General features: G+C 37.5%; 5 protein-coding genes across 6 annotated transcripts; 3 read left to right on the top strand and 2 right to left on the bottom strand.

The window, feature by feature from the left end:
• The first annotated feature begins 335 nt into the window (after window positions 1-335).
• Window positions 336-1,633, top strand: LOC124224974 (UPF0389 protein CG9231). Its single transcript, XM_046637307.2, has 3 exons — window positions 336-516; window positions 619-712; window positions 816-1,633. Exons 1-3 carry the CDS (start codon window positions 336-338, stop codon window positions 1,036-1,038), a joined length of 498 nt encoding a protein of 165 aa, XP_046493263.1. The 3' UTR covers window positions 1,039-1,633.
• Ccdc58 (Coiled-coil domain-containing 58) lies at window positions 1,158-3,114 on the bottom strand. Its single transcript, XM_046637309.2, has 2 exons — window positions 2,821-3,114; window positions 1,158-2,425 (listed from the first exon to the last, which is right to left on the bottom strand). Exons 1-2 carry the CDS (start codon window positions 2,860-2,862, stop codon window positions 2,039-2,041), a joined length of 429 nt encoding a protein of 142 aa, XP_046493265.1. The 5' UTR covers window positions 2,863-3,114; the 3' UTR covers window positions 1,158-2,038.
• Window positions 3,115-3,317: 203 nt separating this feature from the next.
• Window positions 3,318-7,186, top strand: Kap-alpha1 (karyopherin alpha1). Its single transcript, XM_046637291.2, has 4 exons — window positions 3,318-3,513; window positions 4,350-5,444; window positions 5,558-5,861; window positions 5,951-7,186. The coding sequence occupies exons 2-4, from the start codon at window positions 4,350-4,352 to the stop codon at window positions 6,145-6,147; spliced, it is 1,596 nt and encodes a 531-aa protein (XP_046493247.1). The 5' UTR covers window positions 3,318-3,513; the 3' UTR covers window positions 6,148-7,186.
• A 724-nt stretch (window positions 7,187-7,910) lies between these two features.
• On the bottom strand, window positions 7,911-11,168 carry TORIP (Torsin interacting protein). Of its 2 annotated transcripts, XM_046637296.2 has the most exons (4): window positions 10,810-11,168; window positions 10,273-10,416; window positions 9,514-10,186; window positions 7,911-9,419 (listed from the first exon to the last, which is right to left on the bottom strand). In XM_046637296.2, the coding sequence occupies exons 2-4, from the start codon at window positions 10,296-10,298 to the stop codon at window positions 9,126-9,128; spliced, it is 993 nt and encodes a 330-aa protein (XP_046493252.1). In that variant the 5' UTR covers window positions 10,299-10,416; window positions 10,810-11,168; the 3' UTR covers window positions 7,911-9,125. The 2 variants fall into 2 exon arrangements, with proteins under 2 accessions (XP_046493252.1, XP_046493250.1); XM_046637294.2 differs by having other exon boundaries at window positions 9,514-10,416; window positions 10,810-11,167.
• Window positions 10,778-13,284, top strand: LOC124224970 (palmitoyltransferase ZDHHC6). The gene is made up of 7 exons (XM_046637297.2): window positions 10,778-11,272; window positions 11,604-11,785; window positions 11,898-11,982; window positions 12,074-12,348; window positions 12,428-12,640; window positions 12,724-12,911; window positions 13,029-13,284. The coding sequence occupies exons 1-7, from the start codon at window positions 11,218-11,220 to the stop codon at window positions 13,168-13,170; spliced, it is 1,140 nt and encodes a 379-aa protein (XP_046493253.1). The 5' UTR covers window positions 10,778-11,217; the 3' UTR covers window positions 13,171-13,284.
• The last annotated feature ends 237 nt before the right edge of the window (window positions 13,285-13,521 follow it).

Below are 13,521 nucleotides of genomic sequence, written 5' to 3'. Positions count from 1 at the left end.
GTCCCTCGGATCTGTCAAAACAACAGTGTCATTAATTCATCGATAGGTTCGAATCGTTGCTTCAAATTGCGCGAAATTCGGCCTATGTGGCGAATTGTTAATAAATAAATTACGTTATGTCAACTTGATGCAAGAAGGTTATGTAAACGACGGACATTGCGCACAATAAAAGTTGATACATAACTATAATAAAATTTTATTGACGTTCGATTCTCAGTGACGAATAAACACTGGCAGTAACCTATGACGGATATTCGTTAACAATTTGGGATTAACCTAGAACTTGACGCAGCGTCTTACACTTTGATAATTAATGGTTTTTCAGGATTTTAAACATGTACTCCCTGCGGTTGATCAATCGGGTCTGCCAGGCTCAACGCGGCAGATTAATTGCCACTTATCCAACTTTACGAGACTCTAAGTCGACTAACGCAGCTACGACAAATTCAGAATCTACCACCAACGCTACTCAGAATTCTACGCCGAAAGAAACTCCTATTGATTCAAATGTCTTTGGTGCGTGAGAAGATCCTTGGTCTATTAAAATTTGCCTGGTATGTTTTTTTTTTTCAACATTGTACGTGTTCAATCTGACATGGAGTTTGGTTTATTTTTCAGGTACAAGATGGGTAACGCCGACAAAACGTGATAGGAGAATGCTTGTGTGGTTAAAGTACTACAAAAGCGTTGACGAAGTACCTGAGAAAATGACGTGAGCATCTTGCATTTCTACGCAAGGTCCAATTTTGTATGAACAACGATTAGAAAAATAAGCCTTTCGCTTTTCACCGAAAAATATTCCTTTGCTCGTACAGGTATGAAAAGTTGGACAAAGCCCAAAACAAATTCAGGATAAAAGCTTGCACGTACATGATGATCGCTACGCTCATTGGTTGCTATATCTCTGTGTACTGGGGAAAAATGAAGGCTGAACGAGGGGAGTCTGTCGAACAGTGGAACATTGACTGGCACAATAGAATGAATGCCGAATATCAGGAAAGTCTAAAGAAGGAGGCACTTGCAGAAGATAAGAAATAACCACTGCTTGTATCAATTAAGTAGATTATTCAATGTTATTTATATCACTGTGCAAAGCGATTGGCGTTTTTTCTCCTTCTTTCTAATATTGGAGATGAATTATTTTTTTTTTCTGTAAAATATACAACTATATTTTTTTATGCATTATCCCACGTGGAATTTGAATTTTTCTGCAGAGTGGAACTGTTTCTGATTTTACTGAAAAGGAAAAAGTGTCATGTCATGTTTATTAAATTGTAGCAAGTTATTTAGAAATTATATTGATGAAAAATTTGTGTTCGTCATAGTAGAAATCTACAAGTGGAATTTAGAGTGTTTGATTATTATAATTCACAATTGTTAACCAAGGTTGACAATTAGCTATTGCTCACGTTTTAAGATGAGCGTACATTATTTGTGATGATTAGATCATTTTAAGCCAAGCTTCCTAGTTTGGTCGAAAAATTTGCATGTTATATGTTTGGGTATCCTGTACAAATTATAGTATTAAATAAGTTTGTTGATCTCTGATCATTGTTAAAAGAATTCTACCTTTATAATATGCTTGTACAGAAAATCTACATTTTGAATTAGAATAAACAATAACGAAAATAGAGTGCTGACTTCAGCTACTAATTCTTGATCGTCCGATCATGCTGATTTTAGTGAATCACAAATTTATTTGATTGTAAATATTGCATTCTATAGGTTGCAGGACATAAGTTTTATTACAGGTATTTATTTACAAAGTCAGCACTTTCATTGAAGGTGTGATATTCATTCATAAGTCATCGATATGTTTATAAAGGGTGTAAATAGAAAGAAATGATAACATTTAGATCAAATAACACTTGTAATCTGACAGTAACGTTGTTTTACTCAATTAAACATTGATTATACGACCTCTGTTAAAACACCAGAGGTCAAAAAAAATTTCTAGTTTATACACATGACTGACAGTATAACGACATTGTATAAAACAACTACTTGTCGTAAAAATAATGTCCGGATAAAAATTTTTTCACAATTGTTTACTAGGTGGTTTATAATATGAACGGCATCGTTCACTATAAACCCGGGTTGTTTGTTGTTTAACAACGTCTTCTACATTCAGTTCAGTCTGAAGTAAACGTAACTTATTTTGTTCTTTTCTCAGAGATTTTAATAGCTCAGGATCGTCTTTTCCAGAATCCCTCTGTTCCTTCAAACTTTTGACACGATCTTTGGTAGCATTTATGCACGTCTGAATCGCAACTTCTCTCTGTGCGTGACCTGTTTGAATTTGTTGAAACAGATCCTTACACTTTGCGGTCGCATTCACCTGGCCTTTGAACGAATCGGTGGGTATCGCAGTGTTCAATGTATAAATTATTTTGTCATCTAAAAGTCTCATTTTCTTCAGGTTATCCTGAAAGTAATTAATACCATCGTATTTCAAAAAGGCACACAAAGTCATAAAAAAAATTGAAAATAGATTAAATCAAAAACTGGGTCTCATCCACTTTGGTTTCTACATGTTTCTTCAACTGTATTTACGATTGGGTTGACGTTGTGAAATACTGATACTCCAATAATTGTTGGAGTATAATTTCAATAACCGAAAATACTTGTTCAACAACGTTTTTCTTTTCTTTTTCAACACAAGATAACCTTCAACAGGGTTAGCGATTTGCCGGTACGAATGAATCGATGTCGATCGTGACTCGAAAGATAAGGAAAATATTCTAACGATCAAAGGACAGTTACTTTGCTAACAATTAAAGAATAGTTCGCATATAGTTAAAAATTTTTATTCACAAGTACCTGGAATTCTAAAAAATCGCCACAGTCTGCGATCCAAGCCATGATCACCGTGTCTCGGTTTAACGAGTAACGACCGAGTCGAACGACAAACTCGAAGCACTACGAGAAGCGGTTCTCGATATGTCGAACATTTGCATCATAATTTTAACAAATTTTCTTTATTAGCCTAGTAGAGCAGGAATTTCGGCATGTATCAGTGATAGAATATTTCCAGGCAAATATGCAGGAAACCGATAAATATGTAAAATACTCGTTCTCGTTATTTCCCGTAGGATATAAAACGTCATGGGCGTTGCGCCATTTTGTGACCAGCTTCAGCAGGTTCGGAGTAGTATTTTGGCGAGTTTTGATTGGCCCTTGCCGTTGGGTTTTGAGCTATTTGAGACCCTGATTGGAGGAACGTCTTTCCTCGGCCACGACCGTACTTGTGATGCCTGCGACCTACCTACCTACCTATGTATGGTATAAATAGGCATTTGTGTGCGCAAGAAGACAGGCAGCAGGCCGAAGAGAACTGAAGTGAAATGGTGATTTGAATCGGCCTATCAGAAATCAAACCCGTGATACCTTGCGGCATATCTTGCACATCACGCCAAGGCTTTTCGTTCGCCTCGCGCAGCCAAAAGTGCGGTAGTGACGAATTATTCTTATGATATTTCACAGATAGCGATACAACTGAGTCAACTAACCACCGTAAGTAAAAAGATTTTTTCATTTTCGCATACCGACAGACCCCCGGGAAACGACCATTGCAAGAATACTATTGCGGATAAAATAAACCGTCGAGAAAATTCGAGAACTAAACGTCAACTACCGCTGGTCTTTTAGCCTTGCTAAAATGTCCATCACAATTCCACAAATAACCCGAAAATATCGTTGGCATGACTAATACCCCGATTGAAAATATGACGTTCGCCACGAGTGAAATATCCACGATTTCGAGTCACGATGCTTCTTAACGTCACTTATTCCCCTCGACCTCTCCAGTTCAATTATACCCCCCATTTGACCAAAAAATCTTTAAATAGCATCAAAGTTGCACTATAAATTATAATCGAATCTGTACTATATAACTATGACTATGCGAGACATGTTCCATTTTTTCCGTCTTTTTCACGTAACGTCAATTGCGCCAATATAAACGTGTATATTTAGCTCCGATCATACCACAAAAGCTATTTGTAGGAATTCTTCAATCTCAAAACCTGTACCTTCATATATTTTTACTCGCATCGTTGTTTCATACCGTCATATAGACTAGCCTGTGAATCCTGTAATACAAAGGTTAAACAGAACCATAATATACAGACCTTGTTGGAAGCGTAATTAGAAAGAAAAGATCCTCCTAAGATTGAGTGTAAAATCTAATTGTAATACTTCTGTAACTACCCATGGTATGTTCGTTCACGTAATGGATGGAAATTTCAATTATATCGACTATTATTACCTATTAATGAATTTAAACAAATACAAATCATCTTCGATTCTTTTGATCAAGTTGTTACTTGCCCCTTAACTTCAATTTTCAGATGTCCACCGGTCAAACGCACAAATACCGATACAAAAATGCCGGGCTTGACGCCACCGAATTGCGCCGGCGGAGAGAAGAGGAAGGAGTACAGCTTCGCAAACAAAAGCGCGAACAGCAGTTATCGAAACGACGAAATGTCCCTAGTGTTGTTACAGACGAGGACACAGCTCCCGCAACAGACGAGTATGCCGTGCCAGCTGCTATACCCCAACCACCAGTGATAACAACAGAGATGATACAAGCGTTGTACAGCACGGATCCTAAGGAGCAGCTAACAGCGACTCAAAAGTTCAGAAAATTGCTGTCCCGGGAACCAAATCCACCTATAGATGAAGTTATACAGACAGGAATTGTTCCAAGATTTGTCGAGTTCCTCCAAAACGATACAAACGCGACGCTACAGTTCGAGGCCGCATGGGCGTTAACGAACATAGCTAGCGGTACTTCCCAACAGACGCGAATGGTCATAGAGACAGGAGCTGTGCCTACGTTTATAAAACTTTTGGATTCGGAATATGAGGATGTACAGGAGCAAGCCGTTTGGGCCTTAGGCAATATTGCTGGTGACAGTCCCGAGTGTCGGGATCATGTCCTTGCCAGCGGCATTCTTGTCCCGCTACTCCAACTTCTTTCAAAAGCAGCGCGTCTATCCATGACCCGCAACGCCGTTTGGGCATTGTCAAATTTATGTCGAGGCAAAAACCCAGCTCCAGCCTTCGCAAAGGTTGCTCCTTGCCTCCCAGTACTCGCCCGCCTACTTTTGCAAACAGATCGTGACGTCCTAGCTGATGCTTGCTGGGCTCTTTCCTACCTCAGCGATGGGCCAAATGACAAAATTCAGGCTGTTATCGACGCCGGAGTTTGCAGGCGTCTAGTCGAGCTTCTTATGCACGAACAAAACAACGTTGTTAGTGCTGCGCTGCGCGCTGTTGGCAACATTGTGACGGGTGACGATGTGCAAACACAGGTAGTCCTGAACTGTTCGGCGCTACCTTGTCTTCTACATCTCTTGAGCTCTCCCCGTGAAACCGTACGTAAAGAAGCTTGCTGGACGATTTCTAATATCACTGCTGGTAATCGTCAACAGATACAGGTTCGTGTTGTTTTATTTACTACATTACTCGCATTCCAGTTACGAATTATCCACAACTAGCCTCTCACTTTCACAATCAATAAATTCATTGGTGTGTCTGTTTTTTGTTGCAGGCTGTAATTGAAGCCAATATATTCCCAGTTCTCATCGATATCTTGGGCAAGGCAGAGTTTAAAACACGTAAAGAAGCTGCTTGGGCAATCACCAATGCAACGAGCGGCGGCACGGCGGAACAAATTCGATACTTGGCTACACAAGGCTGTATCGCTCCACTTTGCGACCTTTTAACAGTTATGGATGCCAAGATTGTACAGGTCGCGCTGAATGGCTTGGAAAATATTCTTCGATTGGGCGAACAAGATGCCAGTACACACAATGGTGTAAACCCATATGCCGTTCTAATCGAAGAATGTTACGGTAAGACGATGAAGAATAAAACCGCAACTACGTTGATCGCTGGCTCCATTCGCATCTTCATTAACAAACGATCGTCACGTTTATTTCAGGCTTGGACAAAATAGAATTCCTGCAGTCCCATCAGAATATGGATATATATCAGAAAGCTTTCGATATAATAGAACATTACTTTGGTTCGGAGGAAGAGGACCTCAGGATTGCTCCACAGGTCGATGCTCAGGGTCAACAGTTTCAATTTACAACACCTGATTCTTCTCAACTACCTGTTCAAGGTTTTCAATTCTAATTTTTCCAAGTCAGCGCTGCAATTTATTCAAGTTGACACCGAAGCCAATTCTTGTTTTATTTTTACAATTTATTTTTCGCTTGTATACAAGCGACCATTCGTTGTTGTTGACATTTGAAAAAAAAAACAATATATAACTCGTCGCAGCAAGTGTTTCTCCACTTGCTCGTACTCGACTCGTACAAGAAAAGGTTAATGCATACGTATTGGCGGATTTAATTTGATTTCCAGGATTTTAGAGCAAAATATATATTATTTTATTGTATGAATTACAATTGTACGAGTAGGTAATGTGTACGTATGCGTACACGTACGTATTTTGATAATTGAGGCTTTCATCAATTTCTAAAATTCAAGTATTCAAATCGACTAATTTGTTTTGCATTATAGGTATCTCTTAAGCTCGTACCCTGTTCGTATATTATTAGCTAATATATGCTATACATTTAGTTTATCAGAATGAAAAAAAAAAAAAAAAAAAACATCTAAATGTTAAGTAGTATTATAAAGTAACTACTAAAATGATCATTGATAAATACACTAGAGGCAGAAATGGGCCCCGCTCGACGCTCGACGTTCGACTGACTGATAATTACTGAAACTTGCAAACGGCAAGATACTAAAAATGACTGAAGTACGCGACTACGTAGCCAATACAGATAACTTTACGCAACGCGGTACTCAACTCTTTATTACACTAGATAGGATCATGACCAATTAAAGTTTTTTACTGTAAATACGTATCTTGTAATTATAAGGCCGTTATATACAGATTGCCCCTAAAATGAAGTAAAGAACGAAAAAATCTAAGAGAACTAAAAAATATTCAGGGAAATTTCCTTCTTTTGTTTACTTAATCCAATCTGGTTTCTTACTTAGGTAAACCTTTCTTATTTACGAATACATCGATCAGTTTTAACTGTGGATTTGTTTTATGAATGGTAATACCAAAAAGGCTATTCAATTGAAAATTGAAAAAAAAAAAGTCAAAATATCCCGAGTGTTACGTTAGAATATTATTAAATTTGCTCAGAATTTCGGATCTACTTACTTTTTTGACATCAAATTCTTACATCGAATATTCGAAGTAGAGATTGGTGATTGTTATGTATGCAATATGTTTAAAAAGTCTCTTATAATTCTTTTTGTGCAATATGACTTTTACCAACCTTCCTTAGCTTTAATTAAAAGAAGGAAAATATATATATTATGCATCGTAATGATAGATGAATCCTTAAAATTTTTCCATGCTTGCTAAAGCAATACCATAACACGAAAAGATGACAAAAAAAAATAAGATCACCTCTGTTGCAGCTAATGTAAAAGTATATTAACGAATAAATTGAAAAAAAAGAGAGAAAAAAATAATACTGCATGCGGTTTAAATGAAAAAGAAATTAGGTGGACAAAGCCATACGTATAGTTAGATTGGTGTTTGTTATGCGTAGCAAGTGTAAACAAAAATTTCGATCAAATGGAATAAAAATTCGTATAAAAGATACGTATCCTCGAAATCTGAAATCAATTGTTGTTTCGGAAGTAATTTGTACAGCAGTTTAAATTTCGGACATTCTGTATAAATGGTCTGTGACTGTATAAAATGTATTTATTATTTAGGTTCGACGATACCATACTATATTATACAAACTATATATACTACTCTACTTTTAGTTACCGACTTCGATCATTACGACAATTAAACTTTTGTCATATTACTCTAAGGCTCTCGTTATGCTTCAGATGAAATATTTTTCAACATTGCATAACAGCTCTTGAGTACCCCTTGCCAATTTTTGATAATTTGATAGTTTCTTGTGCACGATTCGTTTTTGTATGTAAAAAAATTCCTCTGGAATTTTATCACAAAGGCGGGATTGCATGTGTAAAGTTCAATAACATTTATTTTATGCAAAAATATTTGGGAATAAATATTCCCAATTATTGTGGAAGAAATATTGGAGTTGAAATCAACATATCTTTAACCGAATGCATTTACCCAGATTGTCGTTCCGAGTAAAATATGGACATTTATTTTTATTTAATATTTGAATTGAGGCAATTCTGGGTAAAGATTGATTACAAATTGGCAATGGGAGCAAATCTATGTGATTCGTGACGTTATGTATAACAGTACAAGGACTGCTGACTGCTACGCCACAATGCCAACACAATGATTCAATATCATACACATAGAACGTTATTTTGATCTTATTTTTAACTCTACTTTATACATACAGGTTAAAGCTAGTGAAACATTACTGCGAAATGAAAAATTGGGAATGTGTTCTTCATTATGGAATACATATTAATTACGAAAAACAAATAGATTTTGAAATAGTTAATGCCAATAGAACCAACGGCAAAAAACCTCAGGAAACGTTAATCAAAAGCAAATACACAACAGAGCTAGATTTTTTCTCATTATATTACTAATGAGAGATTCATTGACATGAAACATTGTGTTTTCTGTGTATGATCATTTGGCATAAATAAAATAAAATTGAAATAATAAACCATCTACAATCACTTCAGTTTAGACGGAAATCCTATCCAAATTTAAACTGTGAGATACTAATTATCAGTGTCAAAATGTGGTAAGTAAATTCACTAATTTTTTTTTTTCTTTTCAAAAACAAAGTTTTACTGCTTTAATAAAAAAACGACATAAGAATGTATATTATATTATGTTTTCATTTAACATTCACATTAGTCCTATTCTTCAATTACTTATGATATTAATACTTGAAATAATTACAAATTTAATGTAGAATTAATTTACGGCACTTAGGGTGATGCAAAAAAAACTTTGATAAAAGCAACAAAACGTATAAAATATAATGGTTGAATATTATCAACTTAGAGTATAAATAATGATCAGCTTCGTGTACAGTTAATTTATAATATTTATAAATCAGGTAAGGATTACATGGTTAAGCATCGCATTGTTACGTATGTATAAATGTCGGTGAGCAGCTTTGTTATGATATATCGTGTTTTGAACACGGCAGATTCTTTTCTGCTCTAATAGGTAGCACCGCGCCCGCAGTGATCCTGGTAATTAATGGACGCAATATATCTTCACTTATAACACTTGAAAAACTATTGTTAAGTTGCTGCTCAGCAAAAGCGACCAAATTTTCGGATTCTTTGTATAATTCCGATTTCATAATAATCAGATATACAGCCTCCTCGACCAACGCATTGTCCGGATCACATATATCGTGTAATGCCCTGATAGCCTGTGGTTTAAGGTTCAATAAGTCTAAAAGAATCTGCAATAAAAGATTAGAAGTGATTAATACTTGCTTGCTTCAAACCATAATGCAGTACACGAACATCGACATGAGTCTTAAAATGATTAAGTACCACAGTTTTGGTTCTCGTGACTCGCTCCTCTATCAATTTGAATACTTTGCCGATATCATTCTCCAACTGATCCGGACTCAGCATTGCGTTGCCGGTACCCCCAAGAGTAGAACGAGTTACTTCGGCCACCTTCTTAGCCAAGCAAATTGCTGTAGTATCATCATCAGGCGCCAATAGTAAAAATACTGCAGGTCTGTGCATTTTATTTTTCACTTCTGCTATGCCAGCTGTGAAATATGACCAAATACTTTCGTCTTGTGATGGAAAAAGTTTTACTATGTCATTCATCCCTGAATTCACATCATCAAATACATCAGAGTCGACTGTTGCGTTACTATTTTCCGCATACAGTAGATTAGAATAAACAAGTATCACAAACAATACGAAGGCACCTATCATAATCATCTGCATGAACCAATTCGATTCTTCGTCTTTATTTCGTTTCGAACGTTTTTTTGATTCGGGGGTAAATTTTGGACAAGAATCATCATTCCATGGCTTAGAACTGATACTGGAGCTTGAAGTATCTCGAGACTGATTGGCGCGTTGGTTGCAAGTTGATAGGTATAGATCCAACTTATCATTCATTTCCTTGAATCCATCAAGCTCTGGGTACAGACAAGGGGATACAGACCCTCTTCTGTAGCGAAGAAATTCAACTGCTTCTTCATCCCTGATAGGAGAACTTTCAGTACTGCTAAAACTATGAGAACTCGGAGAACTTGGGGAAGAGCTTTTTTTCCGTGGTTTGAGGCCTACCTTAGCTGGACTACGACACGAACCATTTTTGAGTGATTCTTTCTTACTCATTGTGTCACTCTGATCGTTAAAACGATCTCTTCTTAATTCAAGTAAGGATTGACGTTTCTTAGGACCAGACGGTTTTTCTACGGCATTTTGTGGCTGCAATGTGAAAATTAGTAATCAGTGAGAGCCCTCTTCAAGTTCTGTAAAAAGGTCAATTGCTTGCTCAAGACCAAAAATTTCATTCATCAATTGTTTGCCAATTGATTTTAATCGAATGCGAAAGCTTGGTATCTTAGGCTTTGTCAGATTACTCGAGAGGTACTGAGGTTTATTCATTTTTTGTTGTTTTTTTCTACGGTACAACTTATTTTTGCCAAAGTCAGTCAGATCGGCGAACGAATAACACGACATGTATTTTGAGATTTTGGAGAAAGTTAAAAAAGAAAAACCCATACACTCAAATTTCACACGCTGTAAGTGTGGATGATCGTCATGGCATTGTGCAAAATATAATTTATCGACGTAGTTTCGAAGTAAAATTATACATACGGTGTCATGATCGTTCATTCCGTTGACAAGCTTGACGACTTGACGCAATTCGCACGGAATTCGGCTCCAAAGCCGCGATCAAGGTGTGCGTGAATGTGGCGGGTACTCCTTAGAGCATATACCGTATATGCTCTGAAGGACTCACATGCTCCCACAATTTTGTGTGCATTAAAATTGTGCAATGATGCCAACCTCAGCTGTGACGTCACAGATTCGTGAACGGCATGACGTGATACGCATGAGTGAATTGAGAAGAAACAGGTGACTTTTGCGTTACTTGATTCTGCAACCGGCGTTTTTCTCGGTCGGTGAGTCGGCGAGCCCCGAATTTTATAGGTTATCTTGTTGTCAAACAAACAGCCCGTCGACGGAAATCCACTCGCCGTTAGTTGTGTGTTATGAAAAAAAATGTGCTTTGGTCCTTTCAAGAGGATTTGTCACTGGGGACCCTTGACAGCCCTTGGTAATCTTAGTTTTTTCATTAATCTAAAATCTCTTTTTTACAATCCCCCTCTCCTTCCGCCTCTTGAAAATAAGCAGTCGAGTTGTAAAACAATATTTTTTATTTGTTTATTAAATTCATTTATTTATTGTATCTAAACGGGCGTACACCCTTTGAACACTCGTTCAAAAAGGGTTCGGCTAGCCGAATATAAAAATAATAGATGTACACAAACATTTTCTAGTCTTTGAAAAACGATCGTTCAATTTGCCGGGCGTGGCGATTGCTCTGACTTCTGTCAATTTTGACGATTGGTCAGGACTGGATTGTTTAGCGCGATTGATTTTTACAGGTATCATAAAAATTATTACGCTGATGACGATACATTGCAGCAGACAGTGGTGGCCCCCCGAAGAGAGCATTTCTGGCGCCGTTTATTTCCTCTGCTTTTTTAGTCTCAGCGGCTCTACGCTTTATCATTTCATTAGTTCAATTTACGAGGGACCAGGATACCTGCCGTTGAAATGGACGCCGGTAATTTGTTGCAAATTTTTGTTACCACATAGGTTTTTGACCTTTACTCAGAGTTCCGTTCTTATTTAGAATTGTAGCAAAACTTATGCAATTCTCTTTTTCTACTTTGAAGGCGCAGATATCCGACGCTCAGTACTTGCAGTTCTGTTCGACGTGTCTTGGGTACAAAGCGCCTAGATCGCATCATTGTAGGAAATGTAAGGAATTCGATATTGCCAGTAAATATACAAAAAGCTTTTGCGTCGCCAAAATTTTTCCTTTGAAAGATTGTTATTCGTTTATCAACAGGTAATCGCTGCGTCCTAAAAATGGACCATCATTGTCCGTGGATAAACAACTGTGTGGGACACCACAACCACGGCCATTTTACGGCATTTTTAGCGAGCGCGGTTGGCGGCTGCTGCATGGCAACGTTCACTCTCGTTTCTTGGCTCATGAGCGTTTTAGCCCTCAAAATTCACCTGTTCCCACCCCCTTCTGTAATTATATTGATTCTAGCAGTCTTCAGTAGCGGTCTGTCCATTGGAGTTGTTCTGGCTGTTGGAATGTTACTCTATTTCCAGGTAAATTTTACCTTTTTTTAAAATCTTAGCACGGACTGATCGATGAACAACTGTCACACAAATTTTTCATGTCATTCAGCTGAAGGCGATATTCAGAAATCGCACCGGTATAGAAGACTGGATAAATGAAAAAGCAGAATACCGGAGATACGGAACAAACGAAAAATTTATACACCCCTACTCCAGGGGCTGGCTTAAAGACACGAGAGACATATTAACGTGGAACTGCATTCCAAAAGGTGACGGCATTACTTGGCCAGTCATCGACGGATGCGATCAGTACACTTTGACCGTAAGATACAAATTTTTGTCTTTTTTGTTCCTCCACAAAGGAAACAAATCAAAAACAAATTAAAGGAACGAATAATTTTACAGCGTGAGCAGCTAGCGCAAAAGCAGGATAAACGCAAACGAGCTCTAAGGTACAGAATAGTCTCCGCGGCATCTGGTTCCTGGGTGCCGATCACTTACGGATGTGCAGTTTTGTGTCATCCGCCTTGTACAGACGAAACGCGTATCAAGCTCAGTGTAAACGACACTGTTATAGTGACGAGATGGCGAAGGTTAGTTCAAAGTTTGTTTGACGAAATAAATGATCGAATACCTGTCGTCAATATACAATAGCTTCATAAATATTTAACTAACCGATAAGAAGATAAATAGTATAATTTCTGCGTTAGGTACTGGCTCTTCGGGGAAAAAGAAAACAACGGCATAGGAGGAGCCTACAAAAAACCGGACCGCGTTCGTGGCTGGTTTCCAAGAGCGTGCGGCGTTGAAATAGTAGGAAGTCAATATGTACAGTCGTTTAAACGCGATTAGGATACAATAATGGCCTAGTTAATGCCTTAGTAGAAAAACAGTCGAAGAGAAAAAAAAAAAAACTTGACAGAGTGCGCGTTAATAGTATGTCTGACATTACTTTAGCCAAGGCGCGTAATATTGCGTGTATTTATGTGTGTTCGAGCATATTTTCCATTTTTCCACTATACGTTATATATGTCGATTATTTTTTTTACTCAAATTTTTTATCCGCCGAAGGGACAGAATCAAGCTAGTTGTTAAGTAAGTATTAAGCATAAGCATACCTGTAAACGTATGTATAAGGTAATTTTTACATACGATTTACTTTATCGGATCCATCTGTTCTATACAGTGTATATGCACAATTAT

Source organism: Neodiprion pinetum, chromosome 1 (genome assembly GCF_021155775.2).
Source record: "Neodiprion pinetum isolate iyNeoPine1 chromosome 1, iyNeoPine1.2, whole genome shotgun sequence".
Classification (NCBI taxonomy): domain Eukaryota; kingdom Metazoa; phylum Arthropoda; class Insecta; order Hymenoptera; family Diprionidae; genus Neodiprion; species Neodiprion pinetum.
Note: the sequence above shows the minus strand (reverse complement) of the source record. Positions and strands in the feature narration are given on the sequence as shown.